General features: G+C 39.0%; 1 protein-coding gene across 4 annotated transcripts in view; it reads left to right on the forward strand.

Annotated features, from left to right (window-relative positions):
• Positions 1-25,688, forward strand: part of PHF20 (PHD finger protein 20) — a 148,207-nt gene that overhangs the window by 54,438 nt on the left and 68,081 nt on the right. For 3 of the 4 annotated variants that reach the window (XM_063101036.1, XM_063101043.1, XM_063101038.1), the window contains exons 5-9: positions 7,617-7,696; positions 11,010-11,397; positions 15,455-15,568; positions 16,211-16,384; positions 17,294-17,473. In XM_063101036.1, the coding sequence (XP_062957106.1) occupies positions 7,617-7,696; positions 11,010-11,397; positions 15,455-15,568; positions 16,211-16,384; positions 17,294-17,473 (936 nt within the window). The remainder of the gene's footprint in view (positions 1-7,616; positions 7,697-11,009; positions 11,398-15,454; positions 15,569-16,210; positions 16,385-17,293; positions 17,474-25,688) is intronic. The other variant, XM_063101046.1, reaches the window with a different exon arrangement.

Consider the following 25,688-nt stretch of genomic DNA (forward strand, 5'->3'; position numbering starts at 1 on the left):
CTGAAAAATCTATAGGTTGATTTATGCTGACTGAGTCATATTTTGCCCCTGAATAATATCCACTGGAGGTGTGCTCCCCTGGGGAAGTAGCTGTTCTTTAGATCTGGTGAAAGTTCTGGGTAGTGACATGAGTAACTCCTTAGATAAAGGAGGTAGCAGAAAGGAAGGAATACTTCTCTTTTGTTCTAGTGATGTCCTAGAGTCCCATGGGGAACAGAAATGGAGTGTAGGGGATTGGATGAGAGAATGGCAAAGGAGGGGCAGATTGAGGAAGGGAGATTTTAGGAGCTCTAGGAGCTGTCTCTTGGGGTGGGAAGGTGTCTTGGTGGAGGCAAGGAAGGCTTAGGGACATACCATTTGCATCTGATAGCTGCAGAGCCCAGAGCTTGGCATCACTGATTTAAGGGGGAAAAAAAGCCCTAGTTCAAAGCAAAATGAAGTGCTGATATAGACCTACCAGGAGAAGGCAGGGCAGGAAGAGGATGGTGCAGATAAACTGTAAGGTTTTGGGGGTGGGGTGGCGTACACCTATCAACAGGATTTTGTGTTTTGGATGGGTCTGAAACTTTTTTATTTTTTTAAAAAAGATGACCGGTAAGGGGATCTTAACCCTTGACTTGGTGTTGTCAGCACCACGCTCACCCAGTGAGCTAACCAGCCATCCCTATATGGGATCCAAACCCGTGGCCTTGGTGTTATCAGCACCACACTCTCCTGAGTGAGCCACGGGCCAGCCCGGGTCTGAAACTTTTGAAATAATTATTTAAGGACTAAAAGTCATTGGCCACATTATTGGCTATAGTTAATTAGGGTTTTAAAATGCCTTTTAAACTGGGGCAACCAGAGTTTTGCAAGTTTTAAAAAAAGTCGTTTAATTGTTTCCTTCATGAACCAAAATTATAGGGGGAAGAGTCTTGAGGTTATGGTTATTTCTAACACGGTCATTTGCCACCCTAATATATTGGTTCTGTAAGCTCCAAATTCTCTCCAGTGAATTTTAGTTAATTGAAGGACATGAAAATGAGTTAAGATTTCTGTCAAAAACTGTTTTCCTGAAGTTCTTGTGTCTGAAGCCCTGTATTGTGCTGCAACATTTACCGGTTCTTGAGACTAACTGGAAGAGAGAGGAGAGGACAAGAGGGAGGGGAAATCCTGAAATGGAAAGTTAGTGGGGCAGGCTGGGTAGTATTATTGCCACATTGTGGATGATGAAGGAAAGCTAGTCTTTGTGGGAGGTCAGATCTATGTGTGGTTTGGAGATGAAGATAATGTCTCTCAGGTGCTGTCTTTTGGTTAGATTTTATCCTTGGGACTGGCGGGCAGTTTCTACTTCATTATACATTCCAGTACTTGCGGAATTGGGAGTTACAATGCTGGATTCTTTTCACTCTTTCCCTGGCATTTTCTGCCCTGCCTCGGTTTCACTGGTAGTAGGGGGCCACCACAGCTTAATGGCGCTGTGAGGAAGAGCTCTGCTGGTAGGATGCCCCTTTATTTCCTGTAAACGTTACTTTTGTCTTGCTGATGCTGCTAGGAGGAGGTTGGGGGTATAGTGAAGTCACGCCTTATAAATTCATCTTTACAAGGCTTGGCCTGATTTTCTTACCACTCTTAACATCCTCAGTGGTTTTGCTGAAGCTGAGCAGGCTGGCGGGTGGGGGACTCTAGCCAGAGTTGGGGAGCAGTGGCTGCTGGCACTGGGGAGTTTGGTATGATTGAATCAGAACTAAATAACAACTTTAGAGTTTAAGGGAGTTAGCAGTTGGAAAATAGGGAGGGTGATGCAGAATTATTTAGCCCTTTTCACCTGGAATGGTTCTTTGGCAATGGAAATTAAGCATCATTTAGTGTGAAGGTAGCCACAGTTGGTAACCTTGTTAGACCTTCAGCATGCTGTAGTAAAAAACAATAAAAGACAGGGTTCTGTTTTCAGGGAATCTTTGGAAGCCATCTCTAGGGAGTTGATCTCTGCTCTTTGATGGGGCTGCTCAGCTTTCCTTTTTAACACGGGAGGATGGCAGAGCCACTTGTCTGTCAGGACTTTGTGCCCCCACTAGTGGACCATTCTGCTCTGCAAGGCATCCTCTCTCCGGAAACTGGGAGTAGGTTGGCATTTACCACAAAATGGGGAATTGCTCTTTCCTGTTGATCTGTGGTTCTTTAACTTGAGTGAGCAGGCTAATCAGGTCTCTCTTTCTAAAAAATATGTATATTTTGGGGTCTTGTGTGCTGTGGGGTGTTGTCTGCTGTTCAGTCTCTTTGGGCCATTGCCTGAAGACTGCATTTATAATAGGAGATGCTATGAAAATAGTCTTATTTCAAGGGTCTCTGGCTGAAGCAGTAACTATTTTTGATTTTCATGCTACAACTAATCCTACATTTGAAATGTGTGGGGAGGTTGGTACTATGTAACTAGCCTTGTATAGAGATAAAAGGAAGATTTAGGCCCACGCATTCAAGTGCTAGCTTGCTGTTATCTTCTGTAGGGAAGAGGATAAAATCCCTTTTCTTGGTGCTTCCCTTTTAAAGTGACTTGGTGGATGATAATAATTAGAACCACTTATTGATCCTTTGCTCTGGGACAGGCCCTATACTTTCCATATCTTATTTAGTCTTGACACAAACATGGAAAGGTTATTTCCATCGACCCCTTTCTCATTTAACAGATGACTAACTAAGCTCACAGGAGAAACTGCTTGAGGTTACAAAGCAAGTAAATAATAGAGCTGAGATCTGAATGGACGTCTGTGGGCCTCCAAAGTTCCTGAACTGCATTTCCCACAGGCTGCCTCTCTAAAGCAGAGTTTTTCCTAGAAAAGCAAGAGTTGTCAGTTTGGCCCAGATGTTCATTGATATGATGCTAGGGTGCATGTAGGTGGTCTGTATTTTCTGGAGCCTGGTGGGTGTCTTGAGAGCCCTGGCTGGGAGACAGTCTCTGGTCATAGTTCCTGCTTATGACGATTGTGGGCAATTCACTGCCCTTGCTCTGGTTTCATTTGAACAGTTAGAAATTGAAGAAGGGATGGGAATAGATGAGCATTTTTGGAAATTGTTGGCCACAGAACCTAAGCCCAATATGTAAAATTGCTAAGAAGATAACACTTAGGGAGAGGGGAAAGTGTGCCTGCAAAAATGTGCCTGCAAAAATGTGCATATCCCTCTGCCCCTCCCCTGGCACATCTGCAGAAACTTTAGGACTTCAGGAAATCATATTTTAAAACTTTGAGTCATCTGTGGCATTATGAAATTCTCTGGCTCCTGGAGAATGAGTGAGATAGAAAAGGGGCCCTGGAGTCACAGTTAGATTTTAAGAGCATCAGAAATCTCTCCAATTTAAAGTTACCTGTGTATTCCTATTTCTCTGGTCTTAGAGAAAAAAAACTTGCTACTCAGTTCTAGTTTTGTTCTTATGGACCTTCTGCTATTACCAGCTGTCATAAGATTGATGCGCTGAGTTCTTAAGCCTCAGATGGGCAAGGCCAGGAAGCATTGTTTCATGGGCACATGTAAGAACAGAGGCTCCTTAATGGAGCCTGAGGCAGGTAGCCCTTGTGTCAAGTTAGAGGAGACACAACAGGATACATTTATTTTGAATTCTGTCATTTACATGTTATGTTAGAAGCTGTTTGTGGCCACAGGAGAGCTCTATTAGCCACCCATGGGAGGATTCCATGGGTAAGACATTCTTTTTGTTATACATGAAACCATTAAAGTAGATTTTGGGTCTCTCTTGAGAAGTGGGCCTAAGCCACTATTGTCTTTTCCCTCTGATTTATTGAAGCCCAAGTTAGGCTGTGTTTAGCATAATCAAGGCAGAGAGTTTCAAGATGATCCCTTATAGTGCTTTGGAAGTAAAAGGGATCAGGACCAGTGGTCCCTGAGCACCTTTGGCCATAGTTCGCCTCATTTCAGTGGTGCTCTGGGTCTGTGGTTTGGGCTTAAGCTGAGGGGCTTGGCCAATAGGCAATGTAGGGTGGTGGGAGAAGTCAGAGGTCAGCAGACAGGCTTGGGTTCTAATCCTAGCTCTTAGACTGACCATGGAACACAGGGCCTGTTGGGTAGTGTTTCCTTTTGGATGTTGGAAACATCTGTAAAAATGACAGTTTTCATTTTGATGTAACTGATGCTAAACTTTCTTGATAAAATAGTTGAAGGTATAGGCTTGAGTGGCTTGTTGGCACACTTAATATTTAAGATTTCATGAGAACTTTTTTTTTTTTTAAAGATGACTGGACTGGTAAGGGGATCTTAACCCTTGACTTGGTGCTGTCAGCACTATGCTCTCCCAAGTGAGCTAACCAGCCATCCCTATATAGGGATCTGAACCCTTGGCCTTGGTGTTATTAGCACCACACTCTCCCAAGTGAGCCATAGTCTGGCCCTCAGAACTAGATTCTTAAAACTCCCATCCTCCACCTCTACCCCCAGACTGGCCAGAGATGCTGTAAAGCTACACAAATAACTAAGTGACTATGTCAGTTGTATGGCTACGCCAATTGTCTGGCTGGGGCTATTGTTGGACTCCTGCAGATGTAGCCAATTGTATTGTTTATTTATTTATTTATTTATTTTTAAAATTTTATTTTGTCGATATACATTGTAGCTGATTATTGATCCCCATCACCAAAACCTCCCTCCCTTCTCCCTCCCCCCCTCCCCCCCAACAATGTCCTTTCTGTTTGCTTGTTGTTGCCAATTGTATTGTTAAAGCAATTCATAACTGAAGCAAAAACATTTCATTGTTTTAGTTATACTGTTTCCATTTGTATTGTCAAGGCTAGGGCTCAGACCCTTCAAACCCATTGTACAGACTGGGTCACAAACCCCTCATATGCAGGTCCATAGTAGATAATTGGGAAAGATCCAGGCAGACGACGTGAGCTCAGTCCTCAATAGCAGCAGTGGCGGCAGCCTCTCGGCGGGGTCCCGGGGGCACTGGCAGCAACAGCTTACAGTAGCAGCCTCCCTCGGGGTGTGACAGGGTGGGGGGGATGGGGGCCCTGTGGATCAGGACCACTCGTCCTTTATACTTAAGTCCATAACCCAGGACACCTGGGTGAACATGCGCAATTACATTAGACAATAATCATGGAACACCTGGGTACATGTGCGTATTTACATCAAACATTCGGCAAGATTCTGAGCATCTGAGGGGACTGAACCCTTTTCCTTCACTTTCCCTTACAGATGCACCATGGTTTCTTGAGGATGGTCTTTTCTGTAGCGTTGCATATCACTACTCCTTTGCTTGCCAGCACTTTAATCATATAGGCAAGGAAAGAAAGGAACTCATACCTTTTTTGTAAATACAATTGTCCCTTGGTATCTGTGGGGGATTGGTTCCAGGACCCCCCATGAATTCCAAAATCTGTGGATGCTCAAGTCCCTGATATAAAATGGTGTAGTATTTATATATCATCCCTAGATTACTTATAATACCTAATACAATATAAATAGTTGTTATAGTGTATTTTTAAAAATTCATGTTATTTTTTATTGTGTGTTATTTATTTTTGAATATTTTTGATTCATAGTTGATCGAATGTGCACATGTGGAACCCATGGATATGGAGGGCCCACTGTGCTTATAAGCCATTGCTGGTCTGTGTTGTATAGAGAATTGTTTATGCTTTCATCCTTAGGCTTCGTTTGTTTTAGCCTGTCATCTACTTGCTAGTGTTTTACCAACCAAACATCACCCTGTATCCTTATATCTTGTTTGCTAGCCAGTTTCTTTCTGTATTGGTGACCTCTGTGATGAATAACCACCTTTATTTTGTAATTACCAGGAGTAAAGGTCAGTAGGTAATTACTAATTTTCTGTGGCAGTGGCAGTAGTTCTCAGACTTTGGTGTGCATCAGAATGACCTGGAAGACTTGTTAAAACACACATTTCTGTTCCCCACTCCCAGAGTTTCTGATTCAATGTATCTGAGGTGGGGCTGGTAACTTGCATTTCTGACAAGTTTCCAGGAGTTGCTGATGCTGCTGATCTGGGGATCGCACTTTGAGAAGAACTGGTCTACTGTGAGCCAGGGTCTGTGTGAGGAAGAAACTGGTGTGGGACATGGTCTCTGACTTTGAAGAGCTTGCTTTTGAATTAGGATCTGTACTTACATGAAGGTAGATCTAAGTGTGAAGCTCCGCAGGCCGGGTGAGTCTGTGAGAAGTTCAGAGCAGAGGGAACTCACCTCTGGGAAGTACTGGGAAGCCAGGAAGCTTTTACAGAACTGTTGTGGTCATTTGAGTTGGGGACTTAAAAATAAATGAGTGGCACATTCTAGGCAGGAAAACACTTTGATAAAGATGTGGAAATGGAAGTGTCACAGGCAGTTTCAGTGGGTAGCAAGTAGCTAGACACTTTGAGTTGGTGGGTATTGGGTTCCGTTAATGAGAAATAAGGTTTGGAAAATAATTGGGCTCAGATTGTGTTGGACTTTGAATACTAGGAAGGCAGGCTTTTGAACTTCATTAATAGAAGTGGCTAGCCATTGACAGAGCTCTATTTAAGACTGGAGGAGAGATAGGGAGAGAATGTAACCTAGAAGCCTTAACTTCCTTACTTCCTTGTCGCGTTCTTCTGCTCCCAGCCCTCAGGGGTTGTTTTTTTGTTTTTTGTTTTGGGTGGGAAATTGGTCCTGAAAACTGAACCAGTGGTAAACCATTTCATAATTACCCCTGGTTCACTGGTAATCTTGAAAAGATTAACTGTGATTCTTTTTAAAAAATTCCTGGGACAAACAAAAGGGGGTAAGGAGGACATGGGTTGGTTTTAAGATGAAAAAGTTTAAAAGTGTTGGTTTGGGTGCAACTAATAAGAATTTTTGTAGTTGGACACCTTTTTTGGGAAGATAAGATTATTTGGGTTTCCAGCTTCAGTTTTTTAGCAGAGATGATTCTTACTGAACATTATTTTCTAATGTCAGTGGGAAAAAATTGACAATTTTGCCAAGTCTTTATTTTAAAATATTGTAATGTGAAGATGATTCATATGGATTTTGAGATTAACACAACCTCTAAAAACATACCTTTAGCAGAACAATCAAGTTCTTTTTAAAGTTTAAAAGATATTATTGCCCTCAAGCCCACAAAATAAAGATTAAGTTATAAAAAATAGTATTTCACCAAGGAATAAGTCTGCGTTTTTCTTACATTCTTAATTTTTTTCACTGCCTTTTTGTTCTTGGCCTAAATTCAGTGCAAGTTTTTAAAATTTATTTTTTTATATTATTTTGGTTTTGTTTGTTGGCAGCTGGCCGGTACGGGGATCCGAACACTGTAACACTGTTCTAACCAACTGAGCTAACTGGCCAGCCCAAGTTTTTAAAAATTTTATTTTAATGAGGCATCATGAAAATGAGTTACTTTTTGATGGATTTTGATTTGAATAGATAAAAAGAAAACTATGTTAAAAACAACAACCTACATAATCTTTACTAAGAAATGAAGGCAAGCATACTATTAACTTGGACATAAATAAGACTAAATGTGATTCCTAAACAATTTAACTCCCATAAGTTTATTATGTGGTTGGAGCTCCTTTGTGTTTATGTTTTGAAAAGTTGCCTTTTTCATGAAACTGCCAGTTAAAATCATGATATCTTCTTGAATTTTAGGTACTTACACTGTGAAATTTTATGATGGAGTAGTTCAGACTGTCAAACATATTCATGTCAAAGCTTTTTCCAAAGAGCAGGTGAGAAATGTGGTTTTGTGCTTTGTATTACGAATAATGCTAACATTTTGTAGTTTTGTTTCTCAAATAAAAACATTACATTTGTTTATGATGGCAAGTCTTTATTTCCTGCATCTGACACAATTTCACCAGAAAGTAATACACAGGTTTTCAGAAGTTGTAAATATTTGTTTCTCTTTGCTATTTCCTTTTAACAGATTCTTTTTTTCAAAAGTGCCAGATACTTGGATACCATTGCCTGTTGTCTGTTTTCCTTATCTTTTCTCGGAAATGTCTGGTTATTATTATTTATCCCTTCTCCCTGTGCCCTACCCCCAGCACTGTTACTCATTACAGGGAGCTTGTTGAAATGCTCAGGGAGACCTAGAGCATATTTTCAACTCTATCTTGCTTTGTCCTTCAGCTTAGCACATGACTTGGGCAAAGCACTTGAGCTAAATGTGCCTAGTTTGAGGATTTTGTGTTCCATTGTCCCAGTCACCGTGCAAGTGTTTGCCTGAATGTGGGCCCTGAGTTTTGATACTGGAAGTATAGTTTGCACAGATAAGGGTCATCTTGAAGGGTTGCCTACTTTTTCATGATTTTTTTCCCCTTTTAGTCTTTTTCATGTTTATGTTTTAATGAAATAATTGAGGGGAAAGCAGAGATCAAAATTTGAATATTGGTGTTTTTAAAAATTCTGATTGTTACTAATTTTAGCTGTTGAGATAGCTAAAGCAAATTAGTAAAAGATATTATCACTAAGGCATCATAACTGGTTACTCACCTCTTCAGTGGTGGTTGATGTGACAATATTTGGTGATGCTGTAACCTATCATGTCTTTTCCTGTGGTAATCAAATGCTTCTACTTACCACAGATTTTAATAACTTCCTCTGTACATACATTTAATTATTACAAAGGATCATGATACATTATACCTTTAAAGGTAGCCTCAAAAATGTTTTGGCTTTTCCTCTTGAGAGAATTGACAAAATTATAAAGCTTTTGCCCTGATGATGCTTTGTCTTTGATCATTTGCCCCTCAGGCATCTAAGTAGCCACACAGGACTCTAAAATGTTGTTCTGGCCATAAATTTCACATTTTTTGTGTGGAATGAGTTAATATAGATACCGAATTATGAATTTGTCTAGAATTGGAATTAAATTATTGGAATTTAAATTCCAGTGAAAGGGAATCTCCCTGAATGGAATTCCAGGGCTCCAGGTACCAAATGTTCAACTGTTTACTCAATAAATTGATTGATGGCACTTATAGTGCTTTGGCTTGGAGGTGGAAGCCTTACCCAGTGAGGATTTTGTGGGTGCAGTGCTTCAGTTCTCAATTCCCAGTGCCCTCTGAGTGTCTCACTGTACCTTGGTCCTGGCAGGCTGTCAAGTATAGGCCCATGGCTCCTGGACTTGTTTTTTTCTCAAGACGGTATTGTGGTTTGGTTAAAGATATCTCTGTTATGGGCAGTTTTAAAGATTTTTTCATATGGTATTAGAATTGATTGAAGTTTTTTTTTTTTCTCTATAGAACCACACTGCCCTAAATGTTTTGATGTTTTATATTTTAATAACTTTTCTGAAGTTAAAAAAGTAATACATATTTGCTGTAGAAAATTTGAAAAATATAGAAAAGTACAAAGAATGTAAAAACTCTATAATTCCATCATCCAAATGTAATTGCTCTTAACATTTTGGTGTATAACCTTCTGTTTTTTGTTAAACACATATGTGTGTGTATATATGAAGATACTTAAAAAGTTCATGGAAAGATTTGTATTATCTTTTAATTATATTTTTTCCACAATCTTGCAGTACCCTTATATTTCTTTATAATATTGGAGTCATGTGGTACATTACCATTCTATAATTTGCTCCTTAGTTCCTTTAATACTCTGAGAATATTGCTTTTTTTTTTTTAAAAGGATGACCGGTAAGGGGATCTCAACCCTTGGCTTGGTGTTGTCAGCACCACACTCAGCCAGTGAGCCAACCGGCCATCCCTATATAGGATCCGAACCTGTGGCCTTGGTGTTATCAGCACCGTACTCTCCCGAGTGAGCCACGGGCCAGCCCATGGGAATATTGCTTTTAATGGCTATGTAGTATTCTATAACATGTATGTAAGCATACTTTGTGTAACCAATTCCTGAATGGTTATTAAGGATATTTATAAACCTGGGTGCGTGTCTGATTCTGTTAGCAAATCCATTTGTAGGAATTTATTCTAGTTCAAAGGTATAAACTTTTAAGTCTTTTGATGCAAATTGCCAACAAGTCCTCCTCCAGATGGGGAGTTGCAATTTATATTTCTACCAGCAGTTACCGAGAATACCTGTTCTCAATCCTGACTGCTTTCAGAATAATTTCTGGGATTTGAAAAAATATTTTCTTGTTTATTATTTTTCCCTGTGGGACAAATTTAAACTTTCACTTGCTGAATATTTAGTACTCCTTCCTGCTTCCTGCAAAAATCTGCATGCCTAGTTATGCTAGGTACTGGGAATCCCATGAACATGATGTGGTGGTCCTGGCCCTTCTCTTGAGGTCTTAGAACAGAGATACGTACACAAATAAACTTGATTATAGTTTTGGAAACTTGAAAGCTTTCAGAGCTGGCTTTATGATGAGACAGTCACACTATGACCCAAGATTTTTGGAATGAATATTAAAGATAGTAATTTAGGAAGAATATAACCAAAAAGCAGTATTTCCTTTCAATGAGCAAAAACTCAAGAGTAGCTCAGAAACACAGTAGGTGGCTTATTGGATTGAGTACAGCCTTTAAGTAGAGTAAACAGAGATCCTGGCTATGGGTCAGACAAACAGATTTCCTGTTCAGCCTCCAGTTACCAGTTTGAGTTTTTCTCTACACAAGGTGTCAGCATACACTGGCAAACTGAGCCAGGTCTCTGAAAAGCCCTGGGTTAGTGTAGTCCTGCGGGGGATAAGAAGGATGGAGCATGAAGACATTTTCTTAGAATACCTCTGTTAGAAAGATTGCTTTCTAGAAAGGGACCCTAGGGTAGTTATCTGTCCCTTTCATTATTTTCTAGTGACTTTTTCATCATAATAAGGGAGATTGCTCTGTCTCAGAAGAAATTGAACATGGCAGTTTTTTTCTTTAACCTTAGGATTGGTTCTCAGACCTCAGATGTTAGGTGGATATTTTCAGTCATTCTTTGCATTATGTAACCTGGAATATGTCCTCTTAATTTCTTTGTTTGTCCTCATAAATTTGCAAAACAAAACAAAACAAAAAAAACCACTAATTTTGTATTTGCAAGTAATCACAAAGTATTTCATCGCTATTTTGCTCATTTTAGAATATTGTGGGTAATGCTAGGCCTAAAGAAACAGATCACAAAAGTCTTTCATCATCTCCTGATAAACGAGAGAAGTTTAAAGAGCAAAGAAAAGCCACGGTCAATGTGAAGAAAGACAAAGCGGACAAAACCTTCAAGACAGAAAAGCGACCCAAACAGCCTGATAAAGAAGGAAAGTTAATCTGTTCTGAAAGGGGGAAAGTGTCAGAGAAAAGCCTCCCCAAGAACGAGAAGGAAGATAAAGAGAATATTTCAGAAAATGACAGAGAGTATTCTGGAGATACCCAAGTGGATAAGAAACCTGAAAATGACATTGTGAAGAGTCCACAAGAAAACTTGAGGGAACCAAAAAGAAAACGAGGCAGACCCCCTTCCATAGCTCCTACTGGTGAGTTTCCTAAGTGGGCTTTGCAATTGGCAATGCCAGAGTGTTCTGTGGCCTTTTGTGGTTCTTTGTAACTTCTGTACTTCAGTCCTTCATTTTTGTGACTGAATCGTCTTGTGATCTGAAAACAAGTTTTGTCCATGGAGCTGAATTTAAGTGAGGCATGCATCCTGATGAACATAAATCGGGTAGGATGTCCATGGCTGAGCTTCTAGGGTAGCAGTTAACTGTCCACTAGATACTTCAGCTTATGTGATGAAGCATAGTAAGCCAAGGCCTCTCGCTTGTGCCTGTTTAGATAATCTCAGTTTAAGTAAGTTTACTAGAACTTGGGATCAGGAAATATAGTTTTAATGAGACAGTCCTGGAAGAAGAAAGGAGAATGAAAGGGTGTGGGCACCTGAAGGAGGCAGGGCCAAAGGAAGACTGGAGCTAGGGAGGCATGGGCACATTTTGAAATTGAGCTCTCTGGATAGTGATTATTGACTGAAAATTTTCACAGTCTAAATAAGAAGTTGAGATGGCTAATTGATAATAGTCAAGTTTATAGGGTATAGATTTAGGGAAGAATGCACAGTTATTAAGAAAAAATTGAAATTTGGAATTCTTCTGGAATAACCAGTAATGAAACAAACCCTTATTCTTTCCTAAGCCAAACACTCATTCTCCAGATGGATTCCGTGGCATGAAGAGCCCCCGAGATTCTCTAGACTGAACCTGCCCATGATTAAATGAGGCATTAGTCTTCAGACATTCTTGCTTGCATATTCTCTACTTGAATATTGAAAAACTGTGAATCCTCTTGCACATTTTAAAGCAATATCTATTTTTTCACAAGTTTAAATAGCTCAATACATATATTTAAAATATAAAATATGATGAAATATATTATCATCAAAGCTCTAGAACTACAGAATTAGCTCATTCATTGTTCCCTAGTGATGCAAGATGCAAAGCCAGTCCTCCCTATCAAAACAGAATGTTACATAAGACAATTTATGTGGGAAGAAATCTACCCTAATATATTTTTTTTTGGGGGGGGAGGGCAGCTGGCTGGGATCTGTATCTGTACTCTTGACCTGAGTGTTATAATATTGGGCTTAACTAGCTGAGCTAATTGGCCAGCCCCAGTCTACCTTAATTTACTTCAAATATATCAATACTCCCAGTAGACAACCTTCTCGCTTCTAAATTCTAATTTTAAGATAGGAAATTAGATAATACATTGATTTGTCCCCATATGTAATAAGAGACCTTCCTTCAGTGGTTGTAACTGGGTTTTGCCGTCAAGAGCTAAGCATGCTGGAATTGTCTCTAGGCCTAAATAGGGCCCAGACCTGCATTGTCCAATATGGTAGCCACTAGCCACTTGTGGCTTTTGAGTGCTTGAAATATGGCCAGTCCAAATTGAGATGTGCTATGTGTATAAAACACCAGATTTCAAATAGTACAAAAAAAGTAAAATATCTCAATAATTTTTTAATATTGATTACATGTTGAAATGTTTTTACATGTATTGGGTTAAGTAATATATATTCATAAAGTTAACTTCACTTTTTTTTTTTAGCTTCTTAATGTGACTACTAAAAACTTAAAACTACATGTGGCTTGCATTTGTGGCTCTCATTAAAATTCTGTTGGACAATATTGATCTTAACAGGGTTCCGGGAGAGAATTCAGCCTTAATACCCAAGGCATTTGTGATCTGTGGTGAACTGACCTCTGTGTTGAGAATGGTACTAGTTATATACCACCCTTAGGAAAATTGAGAAAATAACCTCTGTGTTTAGATGAGGAACCCCAGCGGAAAAAGTCTGGAGGTTTTCATCCTCCAGGCAGTGCAGCATGTTAAGATGTGGGATGAGTGAGAGGCAGGCCTTTTTATGTAAAGTGGGAGAAAAGCAGTTATGCGAGGAGAGGTGGAAAATGCGAACTGACTGAAACCTGACGTGTCCTTAGCTCAGTTTAGGAAAGAGTATAAACTGTATATGAGAATTGAGTGTTTTGAAATGGATTCCCCTTTAGCTATTCATGTTCTGGCTTGTACTCTGGAAAGTGTGCTTGGGGTAGTTGTACCCCAGTTTGCAGACTGCTCAGATGAAGCCACATGACTTCAGTCAGATAAGAAAAGGGGCATTCGGTTTATTGCTTTTATTGTATAAGTGTAGGATTTCATACCAGATAGGATAAATTTAATAGAGAAAGGTGTTTCACAAGTTTACTGTTAACCCTTGCCTGAGGCATTTGTGAAAACAGATTCCAGCCATGCCTCAGTTCTCCCCAGTCAGAATCTCTGGATAGGGACTGGGAATGTGAATTGTTAACAAATTTCTCAGATTTTTACTGGAAGAAGAGTTTGGGAAACACTCAAGTTTTGTGCGGTCAGACCCTGTTTGTATATGGTGTCAAAGGGAAGAAAGCTTGCCAAATATCCCATGTATAGTTCAAATTAAAAACTTGCTAGGAATAAGTTCATTGACTTGGTAGAGCCTTGAGCTCCCTAGATAATACAGAACTGATTGGGAACAAGATCTGAGCTATTTAGAGAGGGTTGTTTGTATTTGAGTTTAATTTGGAATGTGTGTGATCTCCAAGTTCCCACCACTTGGAACAAAATAATGTTGGCACGTTGGAAAGATTGGACACAGGAAGAGCCAAGGAGTTCAGCACTCTCATCAGGTTTGCCGCCTCACCGCTCAGCCCTGTCTCTTGTTTGGCCATCTGACATGGCAGAACTGAAGCTACTGGTCTTACTTTTCTCGCCCCTTTCCCTTCCCCTCTCCTCCTCCTCCTCTTCTCATCCCTATACCTTCTTCTCCCATTTACCTCCCTTCCTCCTTCCTTTTCCTTTCTCCCTTCTCTCTCCTTTTTTCACCCTTCCTTGGACCCCTTAGCCCTGTCTTCCCATCAAGCTTCCCAGTTTCTTTTCCTTTGTTCTTTCATCTTTCTGTTCTGTGGATTCTCATCTTTTCTGATTGGGAGGGAGCTTCTTAAGTGTTAGGTTTAAAAATAGTACTCTCCAAGGGTTTAGCATCTGCGCTGCTAAATTATGTCAGAGCTGGGTTTGCTAGGGATGAGCAGCCTTGTGTGGAACATTGACTGGCATAGTCTCCTCAGATTTTTCTGGGATTGTTTAAAAAAAAAAAAAAATGACTGGTAAGGGAATCTTAACCCTTGACTTGGTGTTGTCAGCACCACGCTCTCCCAGTGAGCTAACTGGCCATCCCTATATGGGATCCGAACCCGTGGCCTTGGTGTTATCAGCACCACACTCTCCTGAGTGAGCCACGGGCCGGCTCTTTCTGGGATTGTTTTGAAGAGAATATAAATGTTGACATTCTCTTTGGACCCTCAGAACTAGGCTCATTGCCAAGATAACCAATTTAGCAAGTAGAGATTGAAAACAGTAATCAAGCCCTAGTCCCGGGGCACACATTTTAGGAATTAGCCTGCATGTTGGATTTTGTGAGTATTGGGTAGTTCAATTTTTTATTTATTTATTTATTTTTAAAGATGACCAGTAAGGGGATCTTAACCCTTGACTTGGTGTTGTCAGCACCATGCTCACTCAGTGAGCTAACCAGCCATCCCTATATGGGATCCAACCTGTGGCCTTGATGTTATCAGCACCACACTCTCCCGAGTGAGCCACAGGCTGGCCCCGGTAGTTCAAGTTTTGATGAGAAGATTTGATGGTGGTAAAAATGACTTTGCTGTTGCCCTCACACTTTCATATTTTAAAGCAGTCATGTCAGGGTGGTGTGCTGTTTTAATGAAAGAGTTTCAGGAAAAAAGTATATGACTGGAGCTTGATCATAGCAGTGACCAAAAGAGATTCATGAGGTTGGTCTGCAAGGTATCAGCATCTCCCATAAAGGAAGTGATTTTTCACACATTTCACTTTTTCCCCTATTGTCTTAAGTAGGAATAACCTTTCGAGGGTCTATTTATAATGCAAGGATATCTGCATATATATGTATGTTATATATAAAAATGAGAGATAAGGCACTAAGAAGTTACATATCTTTTTTTTGTGTGTGTGGTTTTATATACATTGTAGCTGTGGATTCAAACCCTCAAACTTTGCAACCAATAACATTGGAATTGAGAAGACGGAAAATATCAAAAGGAAGTGAAGTCCCATTAAAACGTCCTCGGCTTGACAAAAATTCTTGTGAGTCTCCTTTTTGTGTATGAGTGGCCAGAATTTGGCATTCTTTGGGTCAGTCTCCCCTATAGCTATCCTGTTCTGTGTTCCCATGCTTGTTCCTGTTTCCTGGCTCCAGTGCTTGTTCTCAATCACATGAGCTAATGTGAGTGGGATATGGTTGGATCAGACGGAGTTTTTGCTAGAAGAAAAAGAAATCCCAAAGCACAAACTGTTAATGTTGGGTTCAGTGGTTCATCTCCATATCCATAAACTACATTTGATTTGGATTCCATTGGAAATTTAATGGCTTAGGAAGGGATGGAGTTCACTGCTGAGTCAAACTTTAAAAATACTATTTATTGGTTAAAAAAGAAAATGCCCTGTTGGCTCCAGAAAGGATTTGTAATGGCTCTAAGTAAGGCTCTTATAAACCTTATTGATTTTGGAAGTTAGTATATAGACTTTTATGTTGGGAAGCTCCAAAATAGAACTTAGTTTGTCAACACTGGGACGTGACCTGGCACATATTTTCGGACCATGAGTCCCTAAAGAAGTGAAATTCTGTCTTGAATAGTAAGTAAGAGACTTTGCCCTTACTTAAAAGTATAAACTAGGAAAGGATGTTTTCTTTGGTCTCTTGACTACAACTGTCTTAATGGTTTATAGCCCAGGAAAAGTCAAAAAACTACTCAGAAAACACTGACAAAGACTTATCAAGGAGACGGTCCTCCAGGCTGTCCACTACTGGGACCCATGAGATCCTAGATCCTGACTTGGTTGTATCAGATTTGGTTGATACGGCTGATACAGATCCGGCATCTAATACCAAGGAATCTGAAGGTGAGTCAGTCTGTTCTGGAATTGTCTTGCCAACCTGGTTCCTGTCTAGTGACAAACAATCTAAGTCATACTTCCACAAGTTTTAGATGATCTTGAAATCAAATAATTGAACGGCTTGCAGCATTTTTTATAATATGTTGTTCTTCATGATGATTTATTCAATAGACAAATTTTCAGGATGCATTTCTGGATGCATTTGTGGTTGGTTTTGTTTATATACCTCTGAGTGTTGAGTTGGAGGTACACTGTGTGAAGAGCCCTGCATCCCTTTTTTCTGGTGTCATCTCAATCCATGACTGCCTTTTATTAACACTTCCAACAATTCCTCCTTTCACTTTTGTCTTTCTTTGAGATGCTCATAGCCCTAGCTATTCGAGGGTACTTCAAAAAGCTCAGGGAGGGCTACCTGTTAGTTCAGTTGTTTAGAGGATGGTGTTGATAATATTAAGGTCAAGGGTTCGGATCCCTGTACCAGACAGCTGCCCCCTCCTCCCCACCAAAACATAAAAAGTTCATGGAAAGATTCATGTTATCTTTCTTTTTTATTTTTGTGACCGGTAAGGGGATTGCAACCCTTGGCTTGGTGTTGCCCGCACTGCGCTCAGCCAGTGAGCGCCCTGGTCATCCCTATATAGGATCCGAACCCACAGTGGGAGCGCCACTGCGCTCCCAGTGCTGCACTCTCCCGAGTGAGCCACGGGGTCAGCCCTCATGTTATCTTTCAATTCTGCTTTTCCACGAACTTTTTGGAGTACCTTTGTATTGGAACCCGTGAATGTATTCATCTTGTTTGCTGCAAGGTGAATGGCTTCCTCTAAACTGTCCCTTCCTTTCTTAGTCTGTTGTGGGACTTTAGTTCCCAGATTATGTACATGTATGTATTCCTCAAGCTTTCTTGTTTTCTTCTAGGTCACTTGAAATCTCCTTTGGAAGCTGGCCAGGTCTCATCTGCGCTGACTTGCCATTCCTTTGGGGATGGATTGGGGGCTGCAGGCTTGGAGTTGAACTGCAAGTCAATGGGAGAAAACACTATGAAAACGGAACTGGCTTCTCCCCTTGCTGAATTACAAGAGATTTCGACTGTGGAAGGTTCATATTTAGAGTTCACTTAATCTTCTTATATATATACCTTTGCTGCAGCTTTGATTGTAAACTAAAAAAAAAAAAAATAGACTTTTCTAATGTTTTTTCACCTTTTATTAAAAATATCCCTTGTAATTTTAATACTTTACCCTTTTCATTTCTGATTTTGGTAATTTGTATTCCCGCTCTTCTTTTCTTGGTTAGTGTGGCTAGGGACTTAGCAATTTTGTTGATAGTTTCAAAGAACTAACCTTTTACTTTAAGTTCTCTATCGTTTGTCTTTTAAAAATGTTATTCATTTCTGTTTTATCTTGATTGTTTTCTTCCTTCAACTTTTTCCAAAACCTTAGGTCATTGATTTTAGATCTTTCTATCTAACGTGAACATTTAAAGTTAAAAATTTTCTAACTAGGTACTGCTTTCACTGCATCCTACAGTTTTTGATATATTGTATTTCATTTAATTTTGATATCTTGTGATTTATTTGTGAACCATGGGTTATTTCAAAGTATGTTGTCTCATTTCTAATTTTTTATTTAAAAAAATTTTTTTATAGATACCTTATTGTTAACTGATTTCTAATGTAATTTCATTGTGGTCAGAGAACATACTCTGTAGTATTTCAATCTTTTTACATTTGTTTAGACTTATTTTATGGCCCAGTGTGTGATAGATATATCTTGATGAATGTTCCCTATGCATTTGAAAAGAATGTGTGTTGTACCATTCTTGTGTATCTGTTCTTTATCTGTCAGTTAGGTCAAGGTAGTTGATGTTTTTCTGATAAATATCTCCATTGATTTTTCTGGTTTTTTTTTTTTTTCTTTTGGTCTAGTTCTATCTATCACCAAGAGTGGCGTGTTAAAATCTCTAACTGTGATTGTGGATTTGTCTGTTTCTCTCTTTAGCTCTGTCATTTTTGCTTCATGTATTTTGATGTTCTGTTATTAGATGCATAATATTTAAAATTGTTTTCCTAATGAATTGCTCCTTTTATAATATGGAAATATTACTCTATCTTTGGTAATAATAGTCTTTGACTTGAAGTTTACTTTATCTAATGTTAGTGTAGGTACTCCAGCTTTCTTTTGCTTACTGCATACCTGATATATCTCTTTCAACATAACTCTGACTTTAAATTCAAATTGTGTCTTTTATGGATAGCACATAGTTGGGTCTTGCTTTTTTTTTTTTTAATTTTTATTGAGTCAAAATTGATTATACATATTTTTTGGGTTCAACATTGAGATATGTTGATCAAATCAATATTATTAGCATATATATTGTAACAAATCATAATTATTCTTTATGCCCTATGTTCAATCTCCCCCACCGCCAATACCCTAGATTTCTTCTCTCCTTCTGAAAGAATAATGGTATTACTCTGTTAATTTGTTGCCTAGATGATCTGTCCAATGATGAGAGGTGCGATCAGGTCTCCCAATATTATCATAGAACAGATGCTTCTTCTGTCACTCTGACATGGGCTTTGTGGAGAGATACATTCTTATCTTTATCTCTGCTGGTGACTCTCCTTGTGTCAATGCACTCCAGTGGCTGGTGGACCAGTGGTTGTGGTGTCTAGCCCTTTTTGCGGCAGCCATGGTTATTGTGGTGGCTGCAGTGGGCCACCCACGTGGAGGTGACATTTTTGGCATGATCCTTGGTGCTGGCGGCATGCCTGGTTGTAGGGAGTGTCTGGTACCCAGAGGGCCTCGAGGCACTGGCATGGTGTGCCTGGTTGTGGGAGGGGGGTCTGGTCTCCTTCTGCATGCCTCCGGTCCCCGGGTGGGCCCCAAGGTGCTGGTGTGGTGTGCCTGGTTGTGGCAGGGGGGGGTCTAATCCCTGGCTCAATGTCTCAGGTCCCCAGGCAGGCCCCGAGGCGGCATGGTGTGCCTGGTTGTGGGAGAGGGGTTTGGTCCTCGGCTCCATGCCTCGGGTCGCCAGGTGTGGCCTAAGTCTCTGGCACGTTGTGCCTGGTTGTGGGAGGGGGGGTCTGGTCCCCTTCTCCTTGCCTCAGGTCCATGGGTGGGCCCCGAGGCGCTGACACATTGTGCCTGGTTGTGGGAGGGGGGGGGGGTCTGGTCTCCAGCTCCATACCTCAGGTCCCTGGGTGGGCCCCAAGGTGCTGGTGCAGTGTGCCTGGTTGTGGGAGGGAGGTCCAGTCCCCGAATCCATGCCTCAGTTCCCCTGGTGGGCCCTAAGGCACTGGTGGTGTGCCTGGGCCGGAACTAATTTTTTGTCCTTTGCTTCTAAAACGGGGGAACTTCCTTGAACCAGTACTTGAGCTGTATGGTTGACCTAAATTGCTTCTTTGCTGCAGTTTTCCTAGGGAAGGCTTTTTGTGCAGCTCAGGGTTTAACGGTTGACCTTATAGGTACCTCCGGCTCTCCAGAGACCCGGTGTACCTGGGTTATGTAGAAACTCTGATATGAGCCTGAGTTTTTTCATCAAACTGCAGCCTAGGCAATTCTGCATTCCTAACCAGTCTCCCCTGAGTGTTCCTGCGCTGACTAGGGGGCAGGTCAGCTGTCCTTGCTGTGCCCCAGTGTTCTCCCTGTGGCCTGTCTTCCCCACTGCCCATGCTGCTAACACTTCCCATGGGACTGGCCCTGTGCCAGTCTCTTGTGATGACTCACCAGCCCCTGAATGGCTCCTCTTTTTCAGCTGTTCTGGCTCCTTACTCCTGCATGGGTCCCTGGGAACCCTACTAGTGGTCTTGCTGTCCTGGGGGCCACCAAGGACCCCCCCCCCCACCTCCAAGCAACTCCATCCAAAGGGCACAGCTGCAGCTTCTGCCAGCTCCTCTTCCATGTGTTCAGCATTTATAGCCTTAAAGTGGCTGTGGTCCAAAATGCTCAGAGTGGTTTTTCTTTCTATCATTATGGTTTCTCCTGCCTTCGTGAATTTCGTAGGGGTCTCCTTCTCTTCCCCTGAGTTCCAGCAGCCCCATCTTGGCTGATGTTACATTTTTATAGCTGTAAATTGGTTGATTTGTGTGAGAGAGTGACTCTGGGGACCGTCTATTCTGCCATCTTGACCGGAACTCCTGGGCCTTGCTTTTTTAACTGTGATTTTTGTTTTGTTTTGTTTTGTTTTGACTGGCCAGTACAAGGATCTGAATCTTTGACCTCTGTGCTATAACAACTTGCTCTAACCAACTGAGCTAACCTGTCAGACTTAACTGTAATGTTTAGTCTAGTTATATTAACTTTAATTATTGATATGGTTGGTTTTAGGTTTGCCATTTTGCTATTTGTTTTTTGTTTACCTTGTATTTTGTTCTTTTCTTCCTTTCCTGTTTTTTTAGGTTGATTTTTTTTTTTTTTTTAGAATTCCCTTTAATTCATCTATTACCTTTTTAAAAAATGTTTATTTGTACACATTTGTGGGGTAGTGTGTTTCCATACGTGTGTATACCATACATTGATTTGCTTAGGGTAGATAGCATAGCTTTTACCTGTTAATCCACTACTTCTCCTCTCAGCCTCTGGTAACCATTATTCTACTCTCTACTTCAGTGCCTGGCTTATTTCACTTAACATGATGGTTTCCAGTTGTATCCATATTGTTGCAAACGACTTTTTTTTTTAAATAGCAAAATATAGTATTCCATTGTGTATATACACTACAGTTTCTTTTTTTAATCTGTTCATCTGTTGGTGGGCATTTAGGTTGATTTCATCTTTTGGCTATTGTGATAGTATTGAGATGAACATGGGAGTGCAGGTGTCTCCTTGAAGTACTGATTTTGTTTCCTTTAGGTATATACTCAGTAGTGGGATTGCTGGGTCGTAAGGTAGTTCAATTTTTAGTTTTCTGAGGAACCTCTGTACTGTTTTCCATAACTGCTATACCAATTTACATTCCCACCAGCAATGTAGGAGAGTTCCCTTTTCTTGGAATCCTTACCAGCCCTTGTTATCTTCTGTCTTTTTGATAAGAGCCATTCTAACTAGAGTAAGATGATATTTCATTTGGCTTTTATGTGCGTTTCCCTGATGAATAGAGATGTTGAGCAGTTTTTCATGTGCCCATTGGCCATTTGTATGTCTTCTTTTGAGAAATGTCTGTTCAGGTCCTTTGCCATTTTTAAATTGGGTTATTTGGTTTTTTGCTGTTGAGTTGTTTAAGCTTCTTATATATTCTGGATCCTTGTCTGATATGTACTTTGCTACATATACAAGTTTACAGTTAGCTTTTTTTTTTAGAGGTTGCTCTAGGGATTATGATATACATATACTTTCACAGTTTAAAGTTAATACTGAACCACTTTATGTAAAATGTTGGATAGTTTCATTAACTGCCTCCCTGCAGTATTCTAGTTGTCACATGAATTATTTCTACATAAGCTATAAAATCCACACTATAGTATAATTTTTGCTGTAAAGAATTGTGTTTTAAAAACAGTAAGACAAAACAGATAGTCTTATTTATACACATTTACCATTTCTTTTTCTTTCTTTCTTTTTCTTTTTTGGTGTCTGTCTGGTACACCTTTACCATTTCTTATGTTTTTCATTTCTTCCTGAAGATTTCTTTTTAGCCTGAAAAATTTCCTTTATTTTTTCTTGTAGTGCAGGTTTTCTGGTGACAAATCCTCTTGGTTTTTGTTTGTCTGAACATGACTTTTTTTTTTAAAACTTTCATTCTCGAAGGATATTTTCACTGAATATAGAATTGTGGATTTCTTTAAGTACTTTATAAATGTTCATGGTCTTCTGGCCTCTGTTTCTGAAGTGAAGTCAGTGCTCATTGTTCCCCTGTTTGTAATGTGTTTTATTTCTGGCTACTTTCAACATTTTTCTCTTTATCTTTGGTTTTTAGCAGTTCGGCTGTGATGTGTTTAGGTTTGTTTTGTTTTGTATTTAATCTGCTTGAGGTTCACTGAGTTTGAATATGAAAATTGATATCTTTCATCAAATTTCAGCCATTATTTCTTTGAATATTTTGTTCTCCATTATCTCTGTCCTTTACATGGGGGGTCATATTATACTTACGTTAGATCTTTTGATATTTTCCCATAGGTCACTAGGTCTCTATCCCCTTTTTTGTTTTTGTTTTTTTAACTTTTCCTCTTTTTTTTTTTCCAGGTTGAATAATTTCTTTTGTTCTGTTTTTAAGTTTTCTCTTCTCTCAACTCCAATCTTCTGTTAAGGTCATCCAGTGAATTTTTTTTCCTGGCTTTTTTAGTTATAGATTTCCATTTGGTCCCTTTTTCTGGATTGTTTCTCTGCTGAGTTTTTCAGTGTGTTTATTCATTATGAGCATAGTTTTAATAGTTGCTTTAAAGTCCTTGTCTGCAAATTATGACCTCTAGATTATCATGGGGTTATTCCCCATTGATAGACTTTTCTCTTGACTATGGGCCACATTTTCCCTTTTCTTCATGTGTGTAATGTAACTTGAACATTGTGACTGATAATATTGTGGGGTTTGGATTATATTGTGTTTTTCTAAAGAATACTGTTTTCTTCAATTTTAAAGGGCAATTAGCTGACTGAACTCAAAGTATAAATTATTTTCCTCTGTAATGGGCAGCAGCTGAAATCTCTGTTCAGTTTTTTTTAGCCTTTGTTGGCTGCTTGGAACTTTGTACCTTCAGAGATCAACCAGAGATTTAGGCAGAGTTTATATGCAAAAATTTGGGCCATCTCTTGGTGGTTCTCTTCTTTCTAGGATATCCCTCCTTTCTTTCCAGTTGTTGTAGTTGCACTGAACTTTGTCTTACGTTTCTTCAACCAGTAAGACCAAAGATTTCTGAGTTGTAGCCACCCAGTACTACTGATTTTGGGTAAAAAGGCTTAAAAAATGGGAAACTCGTCTAATGCTTTTTGTTTCTCTCCAGTGCCTTTAGACGTTTGTTTTTTAATATTTTTTCAGAGTTTTTTTTTTTTTTTTTTTTTTTTTTTTTGGGTGGCTGGCCTGTATAGGGATCTGAACCTGTGGCCTTTGGGTTATAAGGCTGCTTAGAATTTATAATGGTTGTAAACAAAAGAGTTGTTCCAATATAAGCTATTCTACCATTACTGGAAGAGAAACCTCCATTTTATATTAGTACACAGCCTTAGGAAATTGTACACATTTATGACCACACAGAATTTTTCTTTCACAAAGTAATTGCTTGTTGCATTGATAGCTATTTTGATGTAATTAGTAATGCAAACTCTTATTTTTTTTTGTTTTTTGTTTTTTTTTTGTGGCTGGCTTGTATGGAGATTTGAACCTCTGACCCTGGGAAACTCTTACTTTTGATAATGTTATGTTTGTGGGAAATGTTCAGAATCCAGGATGGTCCTGACCATGAATAAATTTTGATCTCTGTCTTTTAAAGTAAAGATCATCTAAGCCATCTTTTTATGTGTATGTATGTATTTTTATTTTCCTTTTAAAAAAGTGTATAAATAATATACACTGATCATAAAAAAAAAAAAAAAAGAAACCCAAACAATATAGTGGTACTAGGAGTAAAAGTGAAAGGCCTCCTTTTTTCTCTTCTTTCCCAGTGAGTAGACTTCTGTTATTAGTTTGTGATTTTTCTGGATTCTTTTCTATGCACTTACATAGGTAGGGAAGCAATTAAGATTTTATTTTTAAATTTAATTGGGATATTTGTAGGCTTATTGTTCTCTGATTTATTTTTGCAGTGTTTGTTGATCTTTCCACATTCATTCATTTGCCTCATTCTTTTTAATGGTTGAATATTAGTCTCTAGTAAGAATGTTCCATATATTTAACCATTTCCCTTTTCTTGGGCATTTGGATGGTTTCTGATCTGAATGTACACCAATCTAAAAGTAAACGATGATGTAGTGGTATTTTTTGAACATATATTTTTGACCACTTGGTGAATAGTTTTATAGGCTAAGTTTCTATGAATGTTGTTGCTGGATTCGAGGGAATGCACATTTTAAATTGCATCGCCAAACGGCCATTTCGCTTTATATTTTGACCAAATGAATGACAGAGTAAGTACCTTTTCTATTACATCCTTGCCAACTAAGGATATTATTCATCTTTTAAATTTTCTCTAATTTATGTTAACATTGAAAACAAAATTTCATTTTTTTTTTTTTACTGGTAAGGGGATCGCAACCCTCAGCACAGTGTGGTCTGCACCAAGCTCAGCCAGTGAGTGTACTGGCCATCCCTATATAGGATCCGAACCTGCGGCCTCGGCGCTACCAGCGCCGCACTCTTCTGAGTGAGCCACGGGGCCGGCCCGAAAACAAGATTTTATTTTTTAACTTACATGTTTTTTAATGAGGTTGAACAGTTTTTCAAGTGTTTAGAATATCTTGATTTTTTTCTGTGAATATATGACTATGGATACATGAGTACAATTTATATATAATATAATCTATAATCTATTTAAATTATTATTTATTTTAATTTTATTGTATAGTAATAATTTTATCATAAATCTTATTTGTTAATTTTATTATTTTAATTATAATATATAACTTATTTTATTATAGCTAATATATTTATGTTGCAAGCATGCTTCAGAGAGTTCATGGAATGATTTGTTTTATCTTTTAATTCTATTTTTCCATGAACTTTTTGAAGTACTCTTATATATATGTTTACATTATTTGTAAAATTTACTTTTTATTATTTACCCTTTTTTTTTTTTTGATGTCTGGCTGGTATGAGTATCTGTATATGTGCTGCCGAAGTGAGCACAATGGTATGAGTATCTGAACCCTTGACCTTGGCATTAAAACACTACACTCTATTATTTGCTTTTTGTTTACATATGTATGTTTCTCATATTATAAACTCCATATTAAAAATAAGTTTAATTATAAGCCACCTCTTAAAAATTTTAATAAAATCAAAATATATCTCCTACTACCCATAGCTCATGCCCCAGTGTTCTTTATTTATTTATTTATTAATTTTCCTTGGTGGCTGGTGGTATGGGGGTCCGAATCCTTGAGCTTGGTGTCATCAGCCCCATGCTCTAACCAAGTGAGCTAATCGGCCAGCCCCTCCAAGGTTCTTGATCACACTCATATTTTTAAAAAATTTATTTTTTTTACTTGTTACAAAATGAAAAGGGGTAGAGTAGGGGAGAAGGAAATTAATGTGGGTATACTTTGGCATTTCTTTTTTATTAAGTTTAAAAAATTTTTAAATTTCTTGTTTTAAAAAAAGTTTTTTTATTTTTGTTTTTGTTTTGTTTTTGTTTTTTTCTTTTTCTAGGTATTTCTTAAAT

The sequence above is a fragment of the Cynocephalus volans genome, chromosome 1 (assembly GCF_027409185.1).
Source record: "Cynocephalus volans isolate mCynVol1 chromosome 1, mCynVol1.pri, whole genome shotgun sequence".
In the NCBI taxonomy this organism is placed as follows: Eukaryota; Metazoa; Chordata; class Mammalia; order Dermoptera; family Cynocephalidae; genus Cynocephalus; species Cynocephalus volans.